A 15,591-nucleotide genomic window follows, 5' to 3' on the forward strand; every position below is an offset into this window, starting at 1 on the left:
AGTTGCATTTGCTTCAGATTCAAATCCACCGACAAATAAATTTGTTCCATGGAATGAACCATTCACTATGATAACGAAGGCAGTAGAAGCTAGTGGAACAGTTACTATTACAACTGTAACCCAGCAACTATTTCGAACAAAGATGGATTTTAATGAATGTTTCATTCATCCAAAGTCATTCTCTTTAGACCCTAACATTTATACAGAACTTGTAGAACATTATACAAACGAGGCTTTATGTTTTCCTGTTAAAGTTATGGATTGGATTCCTATGGACGGTTCATTCTCAAAGAATACAGATAGTTCAAGTGCAACATTTACAGCAGCTTATACGCCTATTAATGTTAAAAGTATTTGGGCACTATTTAGAAAGAAAGACAACTATTATGTTAATTTTGAGAACCCTAAGTTTAAATATCTTCAGCTTTCCATGGGAGCTTATGGAAATATGCCTGCAGAACCTGAAAAATCATATGGACCTGTATTTTATGAAATGGTTGCGAACGCTTGCAATACAAACAATGATATGATAGGATTTAATGAAGATGTTATGAGGTCATTGGTGGATGATGGTAGTGTGGAACATAAATGGGATAGCTATGACAACACACATTTCTTATGTGGTTTTCCAACAGAAGTGGACTTTTGCTTCCAGCAAGGTCAAACATCTACTGCTCCAATAACATACAAATTGTCTGTTAAAGGACCTATTGAACTAGCAACTGAAAATGTACCAAAGCCACTTATTGGATTTATGAGGGATTGTTGCTTTGCCATTCAGGTGCGTGCTAAAGGCATCCCCATAATAAGATTAGATGACTATAACTTAGCCACGGACGACAGTGAGGAATAAAGGATGAACGTTTATTTTTAAAGCTTATAAATGAGTTCTTCATCAAGCTCTCGTGAACCTTCACCATCTATGAAACAAACTTTACCAAACGATTATGGAGCACCTATTGAATATTTCTTACGAGCTGCACAATGGCAAAGAGCAGTCTCACCAAGGTTAGGTGTTCCACCAGCTCCTGTCAAAAATAGCATTTGGTCAAGTCCTTATATAAGATATGGTCTCCCACTAGGTTTGCTAGCTACAGCAGGAGCAGTTATGATGTTGAAAAGAAACAAAGCAAATGTTGTAAATAATACTGAAGTAGCTGAAGTTAAACAAACTCCAACACCTTCGCCAAAACCAACGCCTTCACAAGCAAAACCTTCAATGACTCCTGAACCTATGGAAGTACAAACTCCTGTTCAAAAGTCAACTCCTAAACCGACTCCAACATTTAAACCAGAACCTACTCCTCAAATAAATCGTAAAACTCCTGCGTTTCCTTACTGAAAAATAACGTTATTTTTTATTTAATATTAAAATTTTTATTTGATTGAAATGACAAATAAAGTCACTGAAGCAATGAAACAAAAGTTTTTGGTAGAATACATTAAATCAGGAACTATTCCAGAAGGTTTTTACGTTCATACTATGAAGGATGGTAGAGTTCAGTTTAGAAAGATAAAGCAACCATTAGATAAAGAAGGAATTTTGAGAAAGATTAAACTTCATGAGGACAACATTGCTGAACTTAAGAAGAAGCTAGAAGAGTTATAAAGCAATGAGAACGTTTATGTTATGAGAAATTTTTAACGTTAGTTTTATTTTTACTGAAAATTTTTATTTGGATGTAATGACAGAACAAAAGCAACTCATACAAATCGAAAAATATAACAAACATACATTTAAACATTTATTCTTCCTTCCTGAGCATAACATGTTCTTTACACTTCATCCTAGACCAGTTGACTTTTCATTGACTGTTTATAAAGATTGTCATGGTAGTTTTATAAAAACTTATGATGATGAAGGTAAGTTAACAAGACTATGCATTTCAAAACTTGAGAAACTTTATGACTTCAAGTATGACTACAATAGAGTTAACACTGACGATGAAGATATAGAAGAAAATTTATGAGAACGTTTATTTTTTCATTAATGAGTTCGTTAGTGAGGTGAAATGGTTGGCGGCTTTGTAAATATTTAAGGTTAAGTTAGTTTTGCGTTCGTGTTGTATAATGTACGTTAGTGGTTTTGTAAAGTGTCAAATTCACAAGTATTGGGTAAGGTGGAACGCAGTGCCACCATACCCAAGACTGGTGTACTAACTGTTGTTCTAGCTGGTTTTATTTCAATGTATAACGCAAAAACGATGTCGCAATGTTCAAAATGTAAAGCAGCAATGAGGAAATATAACTACTCAGTCAAAGAGATAGAAAGAATGCGAAACGACTATGCAGACTTAAAGAAAGAAGCAGAAAAGCCAGCAGAAGATAAAATGGATATGTTGACATTTCTTAATAAAAACTATTCAACAGCAGAAGATTTCCTTCTGTCTGACGTCAAGAAGAAGTATAAAGAAACTTTCGGTATCGTTAAAACATTCGATGTACTAAAAGAAGAAATAGAAGCTACGAAACTGTTTAGGATTTCAAATATACATCGTACAATTCATGTAAAACGCTTGTGAAAAAACAGGTGAGAAAACAGGTGAAAAAACGGGTGAGATCTCACCTCTTCACCTAAACATTATTTTTGCTGAAAAATGACCAAATTTCATGAATTTTCATAAAAGATAAAAATAAAGTTAGTTTTATTTTTATTTATTTTTTTATCTTGTATGTAAAGACAGTAATGTCAAACATTGAGTTTGAAACAGTAAGAAAGATTGACAATGACACCAAAGTGGTTAGAATTGGTGATTTAAACGTAAGATACTGTAAGAAATACAACAAATATTCTTTGTCAGACATTATAACACCTTCTGGAAAGAAAACAAAGGACTGGGTTAGAATTGCTTCTACTCAGAAAATTTTGACAAGAAATCCTGAGCTCATGATATCGGTAAGATTCTATGGAACTACAGCATATCTCATTGACAAAAGTCTTATACCAATAATTCTTCTGTGGATTGACCCTGTTGTTGGATATAACTTCATAACTTATGGTTCATTCGACTCAGAACGTTGCAGTGAAGGCTTACTTTACATCGTTCAGAAACCGAAGGACTTCAATACAAAGAGATATAAGATAGGAAGAACATATAATATAACTCAAAGATATGACTCTACAGTCAATAGAGTCAAGGTTGTGTTCGTTAATGATATGAGAGCTGCTTATAGATACAAGGTGATGTGAATTTTGCATCCCTGGGATGGACGATACACCCAAAGTGTCACCTTTTTGGGATAACAAAAATTTATATATATGAGAGTTCTGCAAATCATATGCACAATATCTATTCTGCCTGATTTCTTGTATATAGGAGTCAGGCTGAATAGATATTGTGCATGTGGCAATATAAGTATTTCCGAGATTGCCATCGTGCGCTATAGTACACTACTTCTCCTTGGTCCTAGCTCGGTTCCAAGGATATCGGTGTTCAAGGATTTGGCAAGGTCCTTCTGAAGTCTCTCATTCGATGAGAGATTTCGGAAGAACCTTGCCTTAGAGTATTCCAACTCTTGTTCTCTTGTCCCTGAATAGTCAGAAAAGCTATTTGACTACTTAAGGCAGAGATTATCCGAGGTCCCTCATTTGATGAGAGGCCTCGGATAATCTCTGCCTTAAAGTTGTACACTTGTAGTCCATCAGAATGTAAGTATACACGGATAGGACAGCTTTCTTCTGAAGTCTTAGATTTGATGAGAAGCCTCAGAAGAAAACTGTCCTATTTTATAATAGGAGGAGTTTCAGAAGCTCCAGAGCTCCTTTCGTAAGGAATAGGAGCTTTGGAGCTCCTGGTTCGAAGATGTGCTTCGCATCTTTCATCAGCATAGGATATTTATCAACTGGGACTCTGTTGATGAAGACTCAGGAGCTCCAACGCTCCCTTTCGTAAGGATTAGGAGCTTTGGAGCTCCTGGTTCGTAGATGGGCTTCGCATCTTTCATCAAAAGAGGCCCAAATGGTAAATATCCTCTGCTGATGAGCTTCAGGAGCTCCAAGGCTCCCTCTCGTAACGATTAGGAGCTTTGTAGCTCCTGAAGGTAAGTAGGATTGCTCTGATCTCTAATCAGTAGATGCCATGCCTCATTATGGACTCTACTGACAAGAGATCAAGAGCTCCAAGGACTCCCTTTTTAGCTAGTGGCATTCTCACCATTTAGTAGGATCGCTGATCCTACTAATGAAGTGATCACTTAATATACGTTTTGAATAAATTGAATTTTTTTACAAAAATTTAGTATTTTTTATAAACATCACATATATATTATAAATACGTAAATATATTCTTTAATTCAAAAAATTCAATTCGGTTTCGGGCTGGGTATCCCAGCCCCAAGTATTCAATTTTATTCAATTTTTTTAGAATTTTGGGTTGGGGTGCCCAGACCAAAACAAACTTTATATTTTGATGTGTAGATGCGTATGTGTACATCATTATTGCGTTATATATTATATTTTTAATGAAAAAAAATCTGATTCAAAAAAAATTATCACTAATTAGTTGATAATATAAAGAAAAAATATATAAATTGTATGTTTTGAGAGTATTTATCCACATTCACTCATATGAATTTCATTAAATAGTGTCTTTTTACTCCAAAATTTATTTTGAATTATTGAAATCAAAAAAAAAACTAGAAAAATTTCTCGAAATTTTTATTTTTAAAAAAATTTTGGATTTTATATTAAAAACTGACACTGGGAGGATGATAGGGCTGGGATTAGAGATACCCCGCTCACTTGGGAAAAATACGGATCTATAGAGCTGCTGAAACAGAACTGCTTGAAGTTTTTGAGAAAATGTATGGTGCTCCCATAAAAGGTAAAGAAACGTTTGAAGTAGATGAGATAGATAAAGCTATAGGGTGTCCAAAGGTGCGTTTAGCACAGCGCTCTATATGAGACTATTAAAGGAGATATATGCTGATTATAAATATATAATCAAAAATATGAATATATGTATATGATGAGTAAGTTGTATTTTGGCGCCATGCCGGGATATAAAATGAATTTTGAGACAAGAGGCGGTTTCGCGGGAAATTTTGGCGGGATTTTTTTCATTTTTTTAATGAATCATAAAGAAAACATCCTCGCTCTTGCAAAAAAATGCAAAGACTGTAAAAAATCTACGAGACATTGGTAAAATGCTTCAGTATGGATGCTCCTAGCTATTCCACTGTAACGTATCATGTTAGGATGTATCACTTCATGACCAAAAAGGCGCCCATCATAAAAATTGACAAAAAATCGCCGGATCAAAGAAAAATCAAAGCAATTCTTCAAGCGCTAGATGAAGACCCAAGAGCATCACTCAGAAGGATAGAGGAGATGACAAAGATACCACGTACAACAGTCAGTTATTATCTGCACAATTATTTGAACTACAAACTAGCGTATACACGTTGGGTTCCGCACAACCTTAATTCAGTTCAAAAAAATCTAGAGTCCAATCTTCGAAAGAGCTCCTCTCTATATTGCGTGCGTATCAATCCAAGAAGTTTCGCTTTTTAGTAACAGGGGATGAGTCTTGGTTTCAATATGCAACAGAAGCCAAAATCATGTGGATCCCGAAGGATGAAGATCCGCAAACATTCCCGAAGAAAAAAATTGACACACCAATGATGATGTTGTCGGTTTTTTGGGGCGTGAATGGCATCATCGCAATTGATATTCTTCAAAAACCTAATACGATGAATGCTCAGTATCTAATTGACAATGTTCTTACTCAAATTATCAATTCTGATGAGTTTGAGAAATCCAAACAACAAAAACAAAAGTTTGCAATTCATTTTGATAATTCAAGAGTTCACAAAAGTCATAAGATAATGAATTACTTGGTGGAAAACAATGTCAAAGTTGTTCCAAACCCAATTTATTCACCTGATATTGCCCCCTCTGACTTTTATTTATTCGGCACGCTAAAAAAGAGAGCTGAAGGACGCGAATTCGCGAGTCCAGATGATCTTGAAAATTTTGTAAGAGAGCAATTTGAGCAATTTTCTCATGATGATTTAAAGCGTGTCTTTGAAGCCTGGATCGATTGCTGCGAACGCGTGATTGAATCCAATGGTGATTATATTTAAATAAACTTTATATATATGTAACTTGTTTATTTCTATTCGCAGTATTCAGGTTTGTGCTAAACACACCTTTGGACACCCTATATAAAATTATTTGACGAAGTTGCTGAAAAATACATGTAAAGCGTTTATTTTTGTCTTTTGTGAAAGTCAGAAAATAACGCTAATTTTTTCCTAACAAAAATTTTTATCTTGTATGTAAAGACAGTAATGTCAACATCAGAGAACACAACAACTGCTATCGTTCATGAAGCCATAAATGAAGAATACGAATACATACAATATAACAAACAACTTCGCCTCATTCGTTCGGTCAAAGACGATATGTACCAAATGCAAAGTATAATGAATGCTCTTCGTTCTACAAAGCAAGCATATCATTGGTTTGAAAACCAACAGACAAAAGAACTTTTAGAAGAATTTCCTCATATGATTGTTTTGCAGAATGAAGAGATTTCGTATGAAAATCGCAAGAATTTGGCTCCTTGTTTGAAAGGTTATTATGTTCATAGACTTTTAGTAAACGCTGTAGCAATGTGGGCTTCACCTCGTTATGCTTGTTATATTTTCATGATGTTAGATGAACTATATAAAGCAGAACGTGGAGAGATGGAAAAGAAACTTCAAGCAAAAGATGAAGTCATTGAATCCAAAGACAAAAGCATACAGAAAAGAATACCGCGTTCAGTACCAAAAGGAAAGGAAAAGAGTTATAGGTATATGATATATACTGAAGAATTGGAGAAAGAAGAAGATAAAGATATGGTTATGTTGCATTTAGTCAGAAGAAACAACAAGAGCTTTTATGACTTAGCTAAAATATATAAATCTGACAGAAACTGGTTCTATCGTGAAAACTTACCGATTTCAATGACACCGAATGAGCAAATAAAGGAAATTGTCAAAAATACTCTTCCTCAAACACACTATGACATCAAAGGTTGCACAATACTTACATTCAAAGAAGACTTAACATTACTGAAGGAAAAAATAACAGAATATTTCGATAACTTCAAAGAGGAAGAATGAAGTCACGACAACATTAACGAAGAGAGAATGAGGTGAAAAAAGAGGTGAAAAAACGGGTGAGATCTCACCTCTTCACCTAAAATATATTTTTGTGCTATATTTACACTCATTTACGAAGAAGTCATGAATCCTACGTCAATTATGTTCGACACTGATAACATTAACGATAACATTAACGATAACATAAACGATAACATTAACGATAACATAAACGATAACATAAATGCTCCATGTCAATTATGTTCGACACTGATAACATTAACGATAACATTAACGATAACATAAACGATAACATAAACGATAACATTAACGATAACATTCATTTTTGCATTAATCCTGCTGTGATGTCAAAATGTCATGTTGTCATCATTTTTAAGAGAAGTTAATTAACCAGGTGACACATGGTGACGTGGTGACACCTTCAGTTATTTAAAAATAAATTTTCTTATAAAGCTTCAGGGTCTATTTCTTCAACCATTTCACTTCCTTCGTCAATGTCAATAGAAGCTTCTTCAACCTTTGGTAAGAATTTCTGTATAACATCTTTGTTCGTTATTGTCTTCAGAGATGAAGGATAATATTTCACATTTGTTTCACCTTTCTTATATTCTTTCTGTTCGGAAAGATTTAAAGCAATACTGAAGAAGTCAATGTTAGAGTTCTTTATGACAGTATAATGAGTATCTTTGACATTCACGAAGAAACTCTTTTGTTTCAAAACTACTGCTAACTCTTGTGAAGTATAACGTTTGCGGTCAATGACGATAGCTAATGGTCTGACATACTGACCAAACTTAGATTCTTTCACAAACTTTTTGTTAAAGATAACATTAACATTTGAAGCATTATTGAACTCATTCTTGATGGCAGTAGCGAGAGCATTGTATGAAAAGAACTTGCAATCTTGCATGTGTTTCATTAAAATAAAAATATTAAATTATTTTGAAAAATAGCTTAAAAAAATCTAATCTAATTTTTTCAAAAAATATTTTTTTATTTCCTACTAAAGATGTATCGGAAGTTGTCTAAGTTAGAACACTCGGAAATAAAACAACTTCTTACAGAAGCTAATATAGATGTTGCAAAGCATTACGCAACAAACAAAAAAGCACTCGCTGACATCCTCAATGACTATAATGGTGCAATAAGTTATGATAGAATTCATGAGTTCATAAAGCCGCAACGCGGCGAGGACGAAGTCCACGCAATAGCATTTCCTTTAAATGACGTTGCTATTGACTTATATCATAGACGTTCAGTACCTCATGAAGTAAGAAGAGAAATGTTTGACATAACAAATGCGAACGTTGGTGAAACAAGAAGAAGAGACGACACACTGAAACAACAGAGAAGAGAGATGTTTAAGAGCGCTATAGAACAAGTTCGCAAAGCTAACGATGTCATTCGTTCCATTGACGACAAACCAAAAGAAGGTGAGAGATGGTTAAAGAAAGATGAAGAGAATAGGAAGAGGAATGTTAAGACAGGCAATAGACTCATTGACTTTAACATCGAAGCTTTAGATGAACCAAACAGAGACTACTTACACAAACATTTCGGTAAGGTTTTCATGAGACTCTTAGAGAAAATTAAAATAAACTCACAACAGAGATGGATGATATGTTATAAACTTGGTGGAAAGTATGAATGTTCTACGTTAAACCTCAATAATATTGGAACATTACTACATCAGCTCTTGAAGGAGAACTTTATATCAGAGATAGAAGCAAATGCGCAGGTATTGTTGAAATGCACTATGACTTCTTCTTGACAAACATAAAGAATCTTACCGAAATAAAGATGTATGATTTAACAGAATATGAAGGCTTAACGATGTCAGATGTAAAGAAAGGCAAACCAAAAAAGAGACCATATAGAGATGAAAGCACACTGACAAATGACCAGAAAGCCATTTTGGAAGCTCTTAAGCAAACAGGAAACCCAGCACTTATAGAAAGCTTTTGGAAAGATAATGGTGAAAAGAAGTTTTATAAGAAGAGAAGCGGTCAGTTCTGGAAGTATCTTTGCACATTACCTATAAATCTTGAGCGCTACCAAATTTTCAATGAATTGAACAAAAGAACTGCAGCACTTATGACAGAAGACAATTGTTTCGTTTATGCTTGCATTCAGGCTGGAGTAAATGAAGAAACTATTGACCACATGAGAGAAGTCATTCGTGTTAGAGACTTTCCTCAAAGTAAAGTACAAGAAATTTCTGACGCAACAGGTATAGCATTTAATGTTACCATTGGTTATTTCAATGACTCAAGACATAATGAAATAAAGAGATATATACCAAAGAATGTGAAACTGTTAGAACTTGACTTACTTCTTGTTGAAGACCACTACATGCTAAATGAAAGATTACCAATGACAACATATTTCATTCGCAACTATATAGAAATCTTGAGATGTGGTGGAATGAACATTGAGAAACAAATGAAGATTTATACAAAGAGAGAAGATAAATATGTAGTTCGTTATGATAGAACAACACCGTTATGGGATGTTATGAAAACATTGTGGGAGTGCAAATATTTCGAACCTATTTCTTATGGAGAACTTTTCACATATACTACTGACTTATATAAACAGAACCTTGCACCATTTAAAGATTTGACATATGCTCCAAAGTATTGTGTACAACTGAAGAAGAAAGCCGAGTCAAAAGAAGTAAATAAAAATAAGTGCAAGTTCATTCCTGAGCACGTTTTCTTTGCTGACTTTGAGTGTAGTACAGACGGCTTTCATAAAGCTTTTAACATATGTTACGACAGTGAAGATGTTCAGTGAGTGAAAGCATTTGGGGTCAGAACTGTGCAACAGAATTTTTGGAGCGACTTCCTGACAAGAGTTTAATATATTTCCATAACCTCAGTTATGATATAAACTTCATCTTAAGACACATGACAGAAGTGAAAGGAACTCCCATCATTAAAGGTTCACGAACAATGCAAATAACTGGCTTATATAAAGGAAGGGCAATTATTATAAAAGACTCTTACAGTGTTATAAATAAGAAGCTTAAACTATTTCCTGCTATGTTTAACTTACAAACAGGACCGAAAGAAGTATTTCCATATAACTACTACAGCAGTGTTTTGTTAGCAAATGACAACAGAACTGGTGTCATTTCTGAAGCATGTAAGTTTATCCGGGATGCAGATACATTCATGAAAAACATAGATTCCATCAAAGGTTGCAGAATAGATGAGAACCACTTCGACTTAGAAAAGTATAGCACATTTTATTGCAAACAAGATGTAAGAATTTTAAGAGAAGGTTTTGTTAAGTTCCGCAATGACATATTGAAAGAGTTTGATTTAAACGTATATGACTACGTTAGTATTTGTTCTATTGCTAACAAATTGTTTGAGAACAGAGTGTACTTCCCGAATGGAAATTTATATGACCTCTCAAATAAACCAAGAGAGTTTATTTCGAGATGCATTCAAGGTGGAAGATGTATGTTGTCAGATAACATTAAACAAAAGAGCGAAAAGAAACTCATTGCTGACTTCGATGCTGTTTCATTATACCCTTCAGCAATTGCAAGACTCTATACTTTAGAAGGTATTCCAAAGGTTATGAAGAAAGAAATGTTAAGCACAGAGTATCTCATGAGACATTTATTCAATGACGACCAAAAGGAACCCATTGGTGAAAAGTTTATGTCTGGCTTCTTTGTTCTCATTAAGATAACAGAGATTGGAATACATAGACATTTTCCTTTAATAGTTTGTGACCCTGAACTAAATCCAGAACTTAACGTTCCCAGAAGTTCAAACACTTGCTGTTTAATGTATGTTGACCATATAACATTACAAGACCTCATAAAATATCAAGGTGTCAAATGTGAAGTGTTGCAAGGATACTATTACGATGGAAACAGAGATATTAGAATAAGAGATGAAGTAAAGAAGTTGTTTGAGTTAAGGTTAAAGTATAAGAAAGAAGGAAATCCTTTGCAAGAAAATATAAAGCTCATTCTGAACAGTATTTATGGCAAAACTATTCTTTCTCCTATTGAGTCAAAAATAACCATAGTAAATGACAAAGATGCTATAAGATATGCCATCAGAACTACAACCATATAGTGAAGTTCGAAGGTTTGGATGGTTCAGATAAAACTATTTTCAAGCTAACGAAAAGCAATTTGCAGACACTTTAACTTCTGTCCACTTGGTGTTAACATTCTGTCTATGTCGAAGAGAATAATGTGTGAAGTATTCTGTACTGCTGAGGACTTAGGAATGGACATCTTTTATAGCGATACGGACAGTATGCATCTCTACAATGAAGATATCCCTCGTTTAGCTGAAGAGTTGAGAAACGTTATGGAAGAGTTCTCATTGGTAAAAACCTTGGTCAATTTCATAGCGACTTTGCAGAAATCACACCTGGAAAACAAAGTTTAGCATACAATCAATATTTGTGGAAAGAAGACTTACATAGACTTACTCACGAATGATTTAAATGAAGTTGCATTTCACTGCAGAATGAAAGGCGTGAAGCAAGATGTTATTGCTTTAACCGCTAATGAAATGTTTCCTGACTCTGTTCAGTGTTTCTATGATGAAGATAAAGGTTTAATGGTTCCGCAAGGAACATATGACAAAGACTCTGAGTTCAGTTTAATGAAAGTTACAAAGCACTTTATGACGGTCAAGAGATTGGATTTGACTTATGTAAGTCATGTCAACCTTGCTTTGAAGAGAAGTTTAACTTCTCAATAACGACTAAAACAAGCTTTATTCGTAAGTTGAAGTTCTGAGGTCATTTATTTTTGTCAGCAATGAGGTCATTCGTGATAAAAATAAGCCCATGTGGTCATTTACAATACTGCGATGGTAGAGTTTAAGAGTTGTGCTTCAATGTAGAGACAGTCCTTATGGTCTGGAGGTAGCAAAACAGGTGCTTTATGGTCATGAGTGGAGAACATGTCTATCCAAAACTCACGATTGAAGCCAGTTAATTTATAGTATTTAGGTTAGTGGTGAAGTTCTTGTATGACCAATGAACTCATTTTCAACTCCCTTACTTAAGTTTGAATATAATATAGCTTGCTTTCTATCCCAAATACCTGGAAATCTAATTTCGGAAAATTCATTTTTCCTCGGAAGCATTGCATCATAATTGAAAACATTCTTGAAATCATCACTTGGTTCAGAGATTTGAAATCTTATACGTAATGGATTTTCTTTCTTTTAGCGACTTCATTGAATGGTGAGAATACAATAAACTGACAGTCATTGTTCCATCTTCATTTTCATTAAATTCATAATGAAAGTCTATAAGTTGTGGCTGACTACCTTCTTCTTTCAGTTGTGCAAGAAACTCACGTAAAGGCTGTAAAGTTTGTACTTCAATGTTGAACTTTTTCTCGAACATCTCATTAAATGAAATCATACATTGTTGCAATGTTGTATCGTCTTTAAAGTATTTGTATATGTGAATGTTTTGGGCGCTTAAAGACTGTTCGTCATTTTCTATCTCGACTTGAAGTATAAAGTCAACCTTTCTGAAAGCACGTGTTATATACATAGATGTTATGCCAATGTACTTCTCTTCATTTATGTTCACAATCCAGTCTGTTGGAAACTTAAACGTTACTCTGTTCCCCTTTATTTTGACGTCAGGGTTTTCACTACTGAACGCAACAGATAAAGGTATTTGTCTATACATTTAATTCGGATAAAAATAAACCATTTACTCTTTCTTTGCTTCAGCTTCTTTAGCTTTTGCTTCAGCTTCTTCTCTAGCTTTCTTCGCCAGCAAACGTGGGTTCTTTTGTCTTCCAGCAGCTAATGCAGCAAGTTGTTTTTCACTAAGTTTTCTCTTTGGTCTCTCTGGCTTTTGTTCTTGTTTTTGTTCCTTCAGTTCGGATAAAATTTGCTCACGAATTTCTTTCTTCAATGCTTCAACATCTATGACCCCTTGGGTCTTGTCCGTAGGGCTTGTCTGAGTCATTTGACTGCAGATAAAAAACAAAATTAAAACTTTAACCGATGTAAAATGAGCTTGTCAAAATCAGAGCGAGAGTCTATTATATTAAATGACGCAAGAGGAATACAACATCCTTTCTATTACGTAAGTCAGAGTAAAGATGGTAAAATATACGTAAAAAAAAGAAAGGTTCCATTAGCGAATGCAGAAAGCGACAACATTAAGGTGTATGGCAAGGGTGAAGTCCACGAAGCCCATATAAAACCTTCTGTTCAAACTGAGCCACCAATAGAACCAGAAGAAAAGAAGCCAGATGTACTTTCAATAACGAACCAAGAGCTTATTGCAAAGTTCGTGAATTTCATTGAAAAACAAACCGAGTCAAAGAACCCTGACCCGCCAGTGAAAGAAGTTGAGACAAAAGAGAATGTACAGTTCATTGAAAATGTCAAGAAACAACTTCCACCACGAATGCCAAGAAGAAGAGTGAGAATAATGAAGTAAATAGATATTTTTATCTGAAGTAAATACATGCAGAACGAACAGCTAAACGAATTTACTCCAGCAGAGCATATTCATCAGATTCGCTCATATTTCGATATCATAGACAATGCAGTTCAAATTGGTGACACTAATAGAAAATATTCTGACGCAAAGATTCCATCACAACCTGGAACTGCTAAAGATAACACATGGGTAACATTCAATCTCTCACCTCCTGGTGAAAATATGTTGGACCTTTACAATACATTCATTACGTATAAAATGGAAGGTCAATTTATTGTAGATAAAGAAATTGGTTCAGGTTCCAATAAAACAAACCCACCAGGATTTTGGATTGGTTTCGATGACGCTTTCTATGCAGTTGCTGGATATCAAATCCTTGCAAATGGTCGTATCGTATATTCTCAAGACAACGCAAGAGAAGAAGCATATATAACTTCAAACTCACAAACTACCGAACAAATAAAGAAAGTAGATGTTTTCTCAAAGACTCGACATGAAGATGTATGGAGTCATTCGGGAACATGCAGAACAGGACAAATTGTTAGTGGTCCAATTACAGCAGGAAAATCATTTGATTTTAAGCTTCGTTTAAGAATTCCTGTTAGAAGATTCCTTCCATTAGAAGCTATTCGATTTATTCCAGCTTTTGCAGGAAACATTCAGCTTAAAGTAAAGTTCAGTAGCGACGCCTTACAATGCACATCTATATCTGTAAATGATATCATTGCTTTCAATCCAACTCTTAAAGTTGCATTTGCTTCAGATTCAAATCCACCGACAAATAAATTTGTTCCATGGAATGAACCATTCACTATGATAACGAAGGCAGTAGAAGCTAGTGGAACAGTTACTATTACAACTGTAACCCAGCAACTATTTCGAACAAAGATGGATTTTAATGAATGTTTCATTCATCCAAAGTCATTCTCTTTAGACCCTAACATTTATACAGAACTTGTAGAACATTATACAAACGAGGCTTTATGTTTTCCTGTTAAAGTTATGGATTGGATTCCTATGGACGGTTCATTCTCAAAGAATACAGATAGTTCAAGTGCAACATTTACAGCAGCTTATACGCCTATTAATGTTAAAAGTATTTGGGCACTATTTAGAAAGAAAGACAACTATTATGTTAATTTTGAGAACCCTAAGTTTAAATATCTTCAGCTTTCCATGGGAGCTTATGGAAATATGCCTGCAGAACCTGAAAAATCATATGGACCTGTATTTTATGAAATGGTTGCGAACGCTTGCAATACAAACAATGATATGATAGGATTTAATGAAGATGTTATGAGGTCATTGGTGGATGATGGTAGTGTGGAACATAAATGGGATAGCTATGACAACACACATTTCTTATGTGGTTTTCCAACAGAAGTGGACTTTTGCTTCCAGCAAGGTCAAACATCTACTGCTCCAATAACATACAAATTGTCTGTTAAAGGACCTATTGAACTAGCAACTGAAAATGTACCAAAGCCACTTATTGGATTTATGAGGGATTGTTGCTTTGCCATTCAGGTGCGTGCTAATGGAATCCCAATAATAAGATTAGATGACTATAACTTAGCTACGGACGACAGTGAGGAATAAAGGATGAACGTTTATTTTTAAAGCTTATAAATGAGTTCTTCATCAAGCTCTCGTGAACCTTCACCATCTATGAAACAAACTTTACCAAACGATTATGGAGCACCTATTGAATATTTCTTACGAGCTGCACAATGGCAAAGAGCAGTCTCACCAAGGTTAGGTGTTCCACCAGCTCCTGTCAAAAATAGCATTTGGTCAAGTCCTTATATAAATATGGTCTCCCACTAGGTTTGCTAGCTACAGCAGGAGCAGTTATGATGTTGAAAAGAAATAAAGCAAATGTTGTAAATAATACTGAAGTAGCTGAAGTTAAACAAACTCCACACCTTCGCCAAAACCAACGCCTTCACAAGCAAAACCTTCAATGACTCCTGAACCTATGGAAGTACAAACTCCTGTTCAAAAGTCAACTCCTAAACCGACTCC

The 15,591-nt window shown here is 34.7% G+C and overlaps 8 protein-coding genes and 5 pseudogenes across 13 annotated transcripts, besides 5 other annotated features; 10 read left to right on the forward strand and 3 right to left on the reverse strand.

Moving 5' to 3' along the window:
* Positions 1-2,162: part of a mobile genetic element that runs on past the window's edge.
* TVAGG3_0856400 (repellent protein 1 family) lies at positions 884-1,342 on the forward strand (the record flags this gene model as incomplete). Its single annotated transcript, XM_001295615.1, has 1 exon — positions 884-1,342. The coding sequence occupies one exon, from the start codon at positions 884-886 to the stop codon at positions 1,340-1,342; it is 459 nt and encodes a 152-aa protein (XP_001295616.1).
* TVAGG3_0856410 (uncharacterized protein) lies at positions 1,391-1,609 on the forward strand (the record flags this gene model as incomplete). Its single annotated transcript, XM_001295614.1, has 1 exon — positions 1,391-1,609. The coding sequence occupies one exon, from the start codon at positions 1,391-1,393 to the stop codon at positions 1,607-1,609; it is 219 nt and encodes a 72-aa protein (XP_001295615.1).
* Positions 2,163-15,591: part of a mobile genetic element that runs on past the window's edge.
* On the forward strand, positions 2,187-2,522 carry TVAGG3_0856430 (organellar and viral DNA polymerase type B; the record flags this gene model as incomplete). Its single annotated transcript, XM_001295613.1, has 1 exon — positions 2,187-2,522. One exon carries the CDS (start codon positions 2,187-2,189, stop codon positions 2,520-2,522), a length of 336 nt encoding a protein of 111 aa, XP_001295614.1.
* Positions 3,645-3,715: a mobile genetic element.
* Positions 3,737-4,041: a mobile genetic element.
* Positions 4,863-6,164: a mobile genetic element.
* TVAGG3_0856470 lies at positions 4,959-6,084 on the forward strand (annotated as a pseudogene). Its single transcript has one exon. A coding segment is annotated over exon 1 (1,126 nt).
* TVAGG3_0856490 (KilA, N-terminal/APSES-type HTH, DNA-binding family) lies at positions 6,292-7,110 on the forward strand (the record flags this gene model as incomplete). Its single annotated transcript, XM_051249531.1, has 1 exon — positions 6,292-7,110. The coding sequence occupies one exon, from the start codon at positions 6,292-6,294 to the stop codon at positions 7,108-7,110; it is 819 nt and encodes a 272-aa protein (XP_051085006.1).
* On the reverse strand, positions 7,556-7,992 carry TVAGG3_0856500 (annotated as a pseudogene). The gene has a single exon. A coding segment is annotated over exon 1 (437 nt).
* On the forward strand, positions 8,120-8,505 carry TVAGG3_0856510 (organellar and viral DNA polymerase type B; the record flags this gene model as incomplete). Its single annotated transcript, XM_051249532.1, has 1 exon — positions 8,120-8,505. A coding segment is annotated over one exon (386 nt), but the record flags the coding sequence as incomplete, so codon positions are not given.
* On the forward strand, positions 9,553-10,498 carry TVAGG3_0856520 (annotated as a pseudogene). The gene has a single exon. A coding segment is annotated over exon 1 (946 nt).
* On the forward strand, positions 11,316-11,887 carry TVAGG3_0856530 (annotated as a pseudogene). Its single transcript has one exon. A coding segment is annotated over exon 1 (572 nt).
* On the reverse strand, positions 11,948-12,798 carry TVAGG3_0856540 (annotated as a pseudogene). Its single transcript has one exon. A coding segment is annotated over exon 1 (851 nt).
* TVAGG3_0856550 (uncharacterized protein) lies at positions 12,823-13,083 on the reverse strand (the record flags this gene model as incomplete). Its single annotated transcript, XM_051249533.1, has 1 exon — positions 12,823-13,083. The coding sequence occupies one exon, from the start codon at positions 13,081-13,083 to the stop codon at positions 12,823-12,825; it is 261 nt and encodes an 86-aa protein (XP_051085008.1).
* TVAGG3_0856560 (uncharacterized protein) lies at positions 13,129-13,563 on the forward strand (the record flags this gene model as incomplete). The annotated part of the gene is made up of 1 exon (XM_051249534.1): positions 13,129-13,563. One exon carries the CDS (start codon positions 13,129-13,131, stop codon positions 13,561-13,563), a length of 435 nt encoding a protein of 144 aa, XP_051085009.1.
* On the forward strand, positions 13,591-15,165 carry TVAGG3_0856570 (uncharacterized protein; the record flags this gene model as incomplete). The annotated part of the gene is made up of 1 exon (XM_051249535.1): positions 13,591-15,165. One exon carries the CDS (start codon positions 13,591-13,593, stop codon positions 15,163-15,165), a length of 1,575 nt encoding a protein of 524 aa, XP_051085010.1.

Source organism: Trichomonas vaginalis, chromosome VI, assembly GCF_026262505.1.
Source record: "Trichomonas vaginalis G3 chromosome VI, whole genome shotgun sequence".
NCBI lineage: Eukaryota > Parabasalia > Trichomonadida > Trichomonadidae > Trichomonas > Trichomonas vaginalis.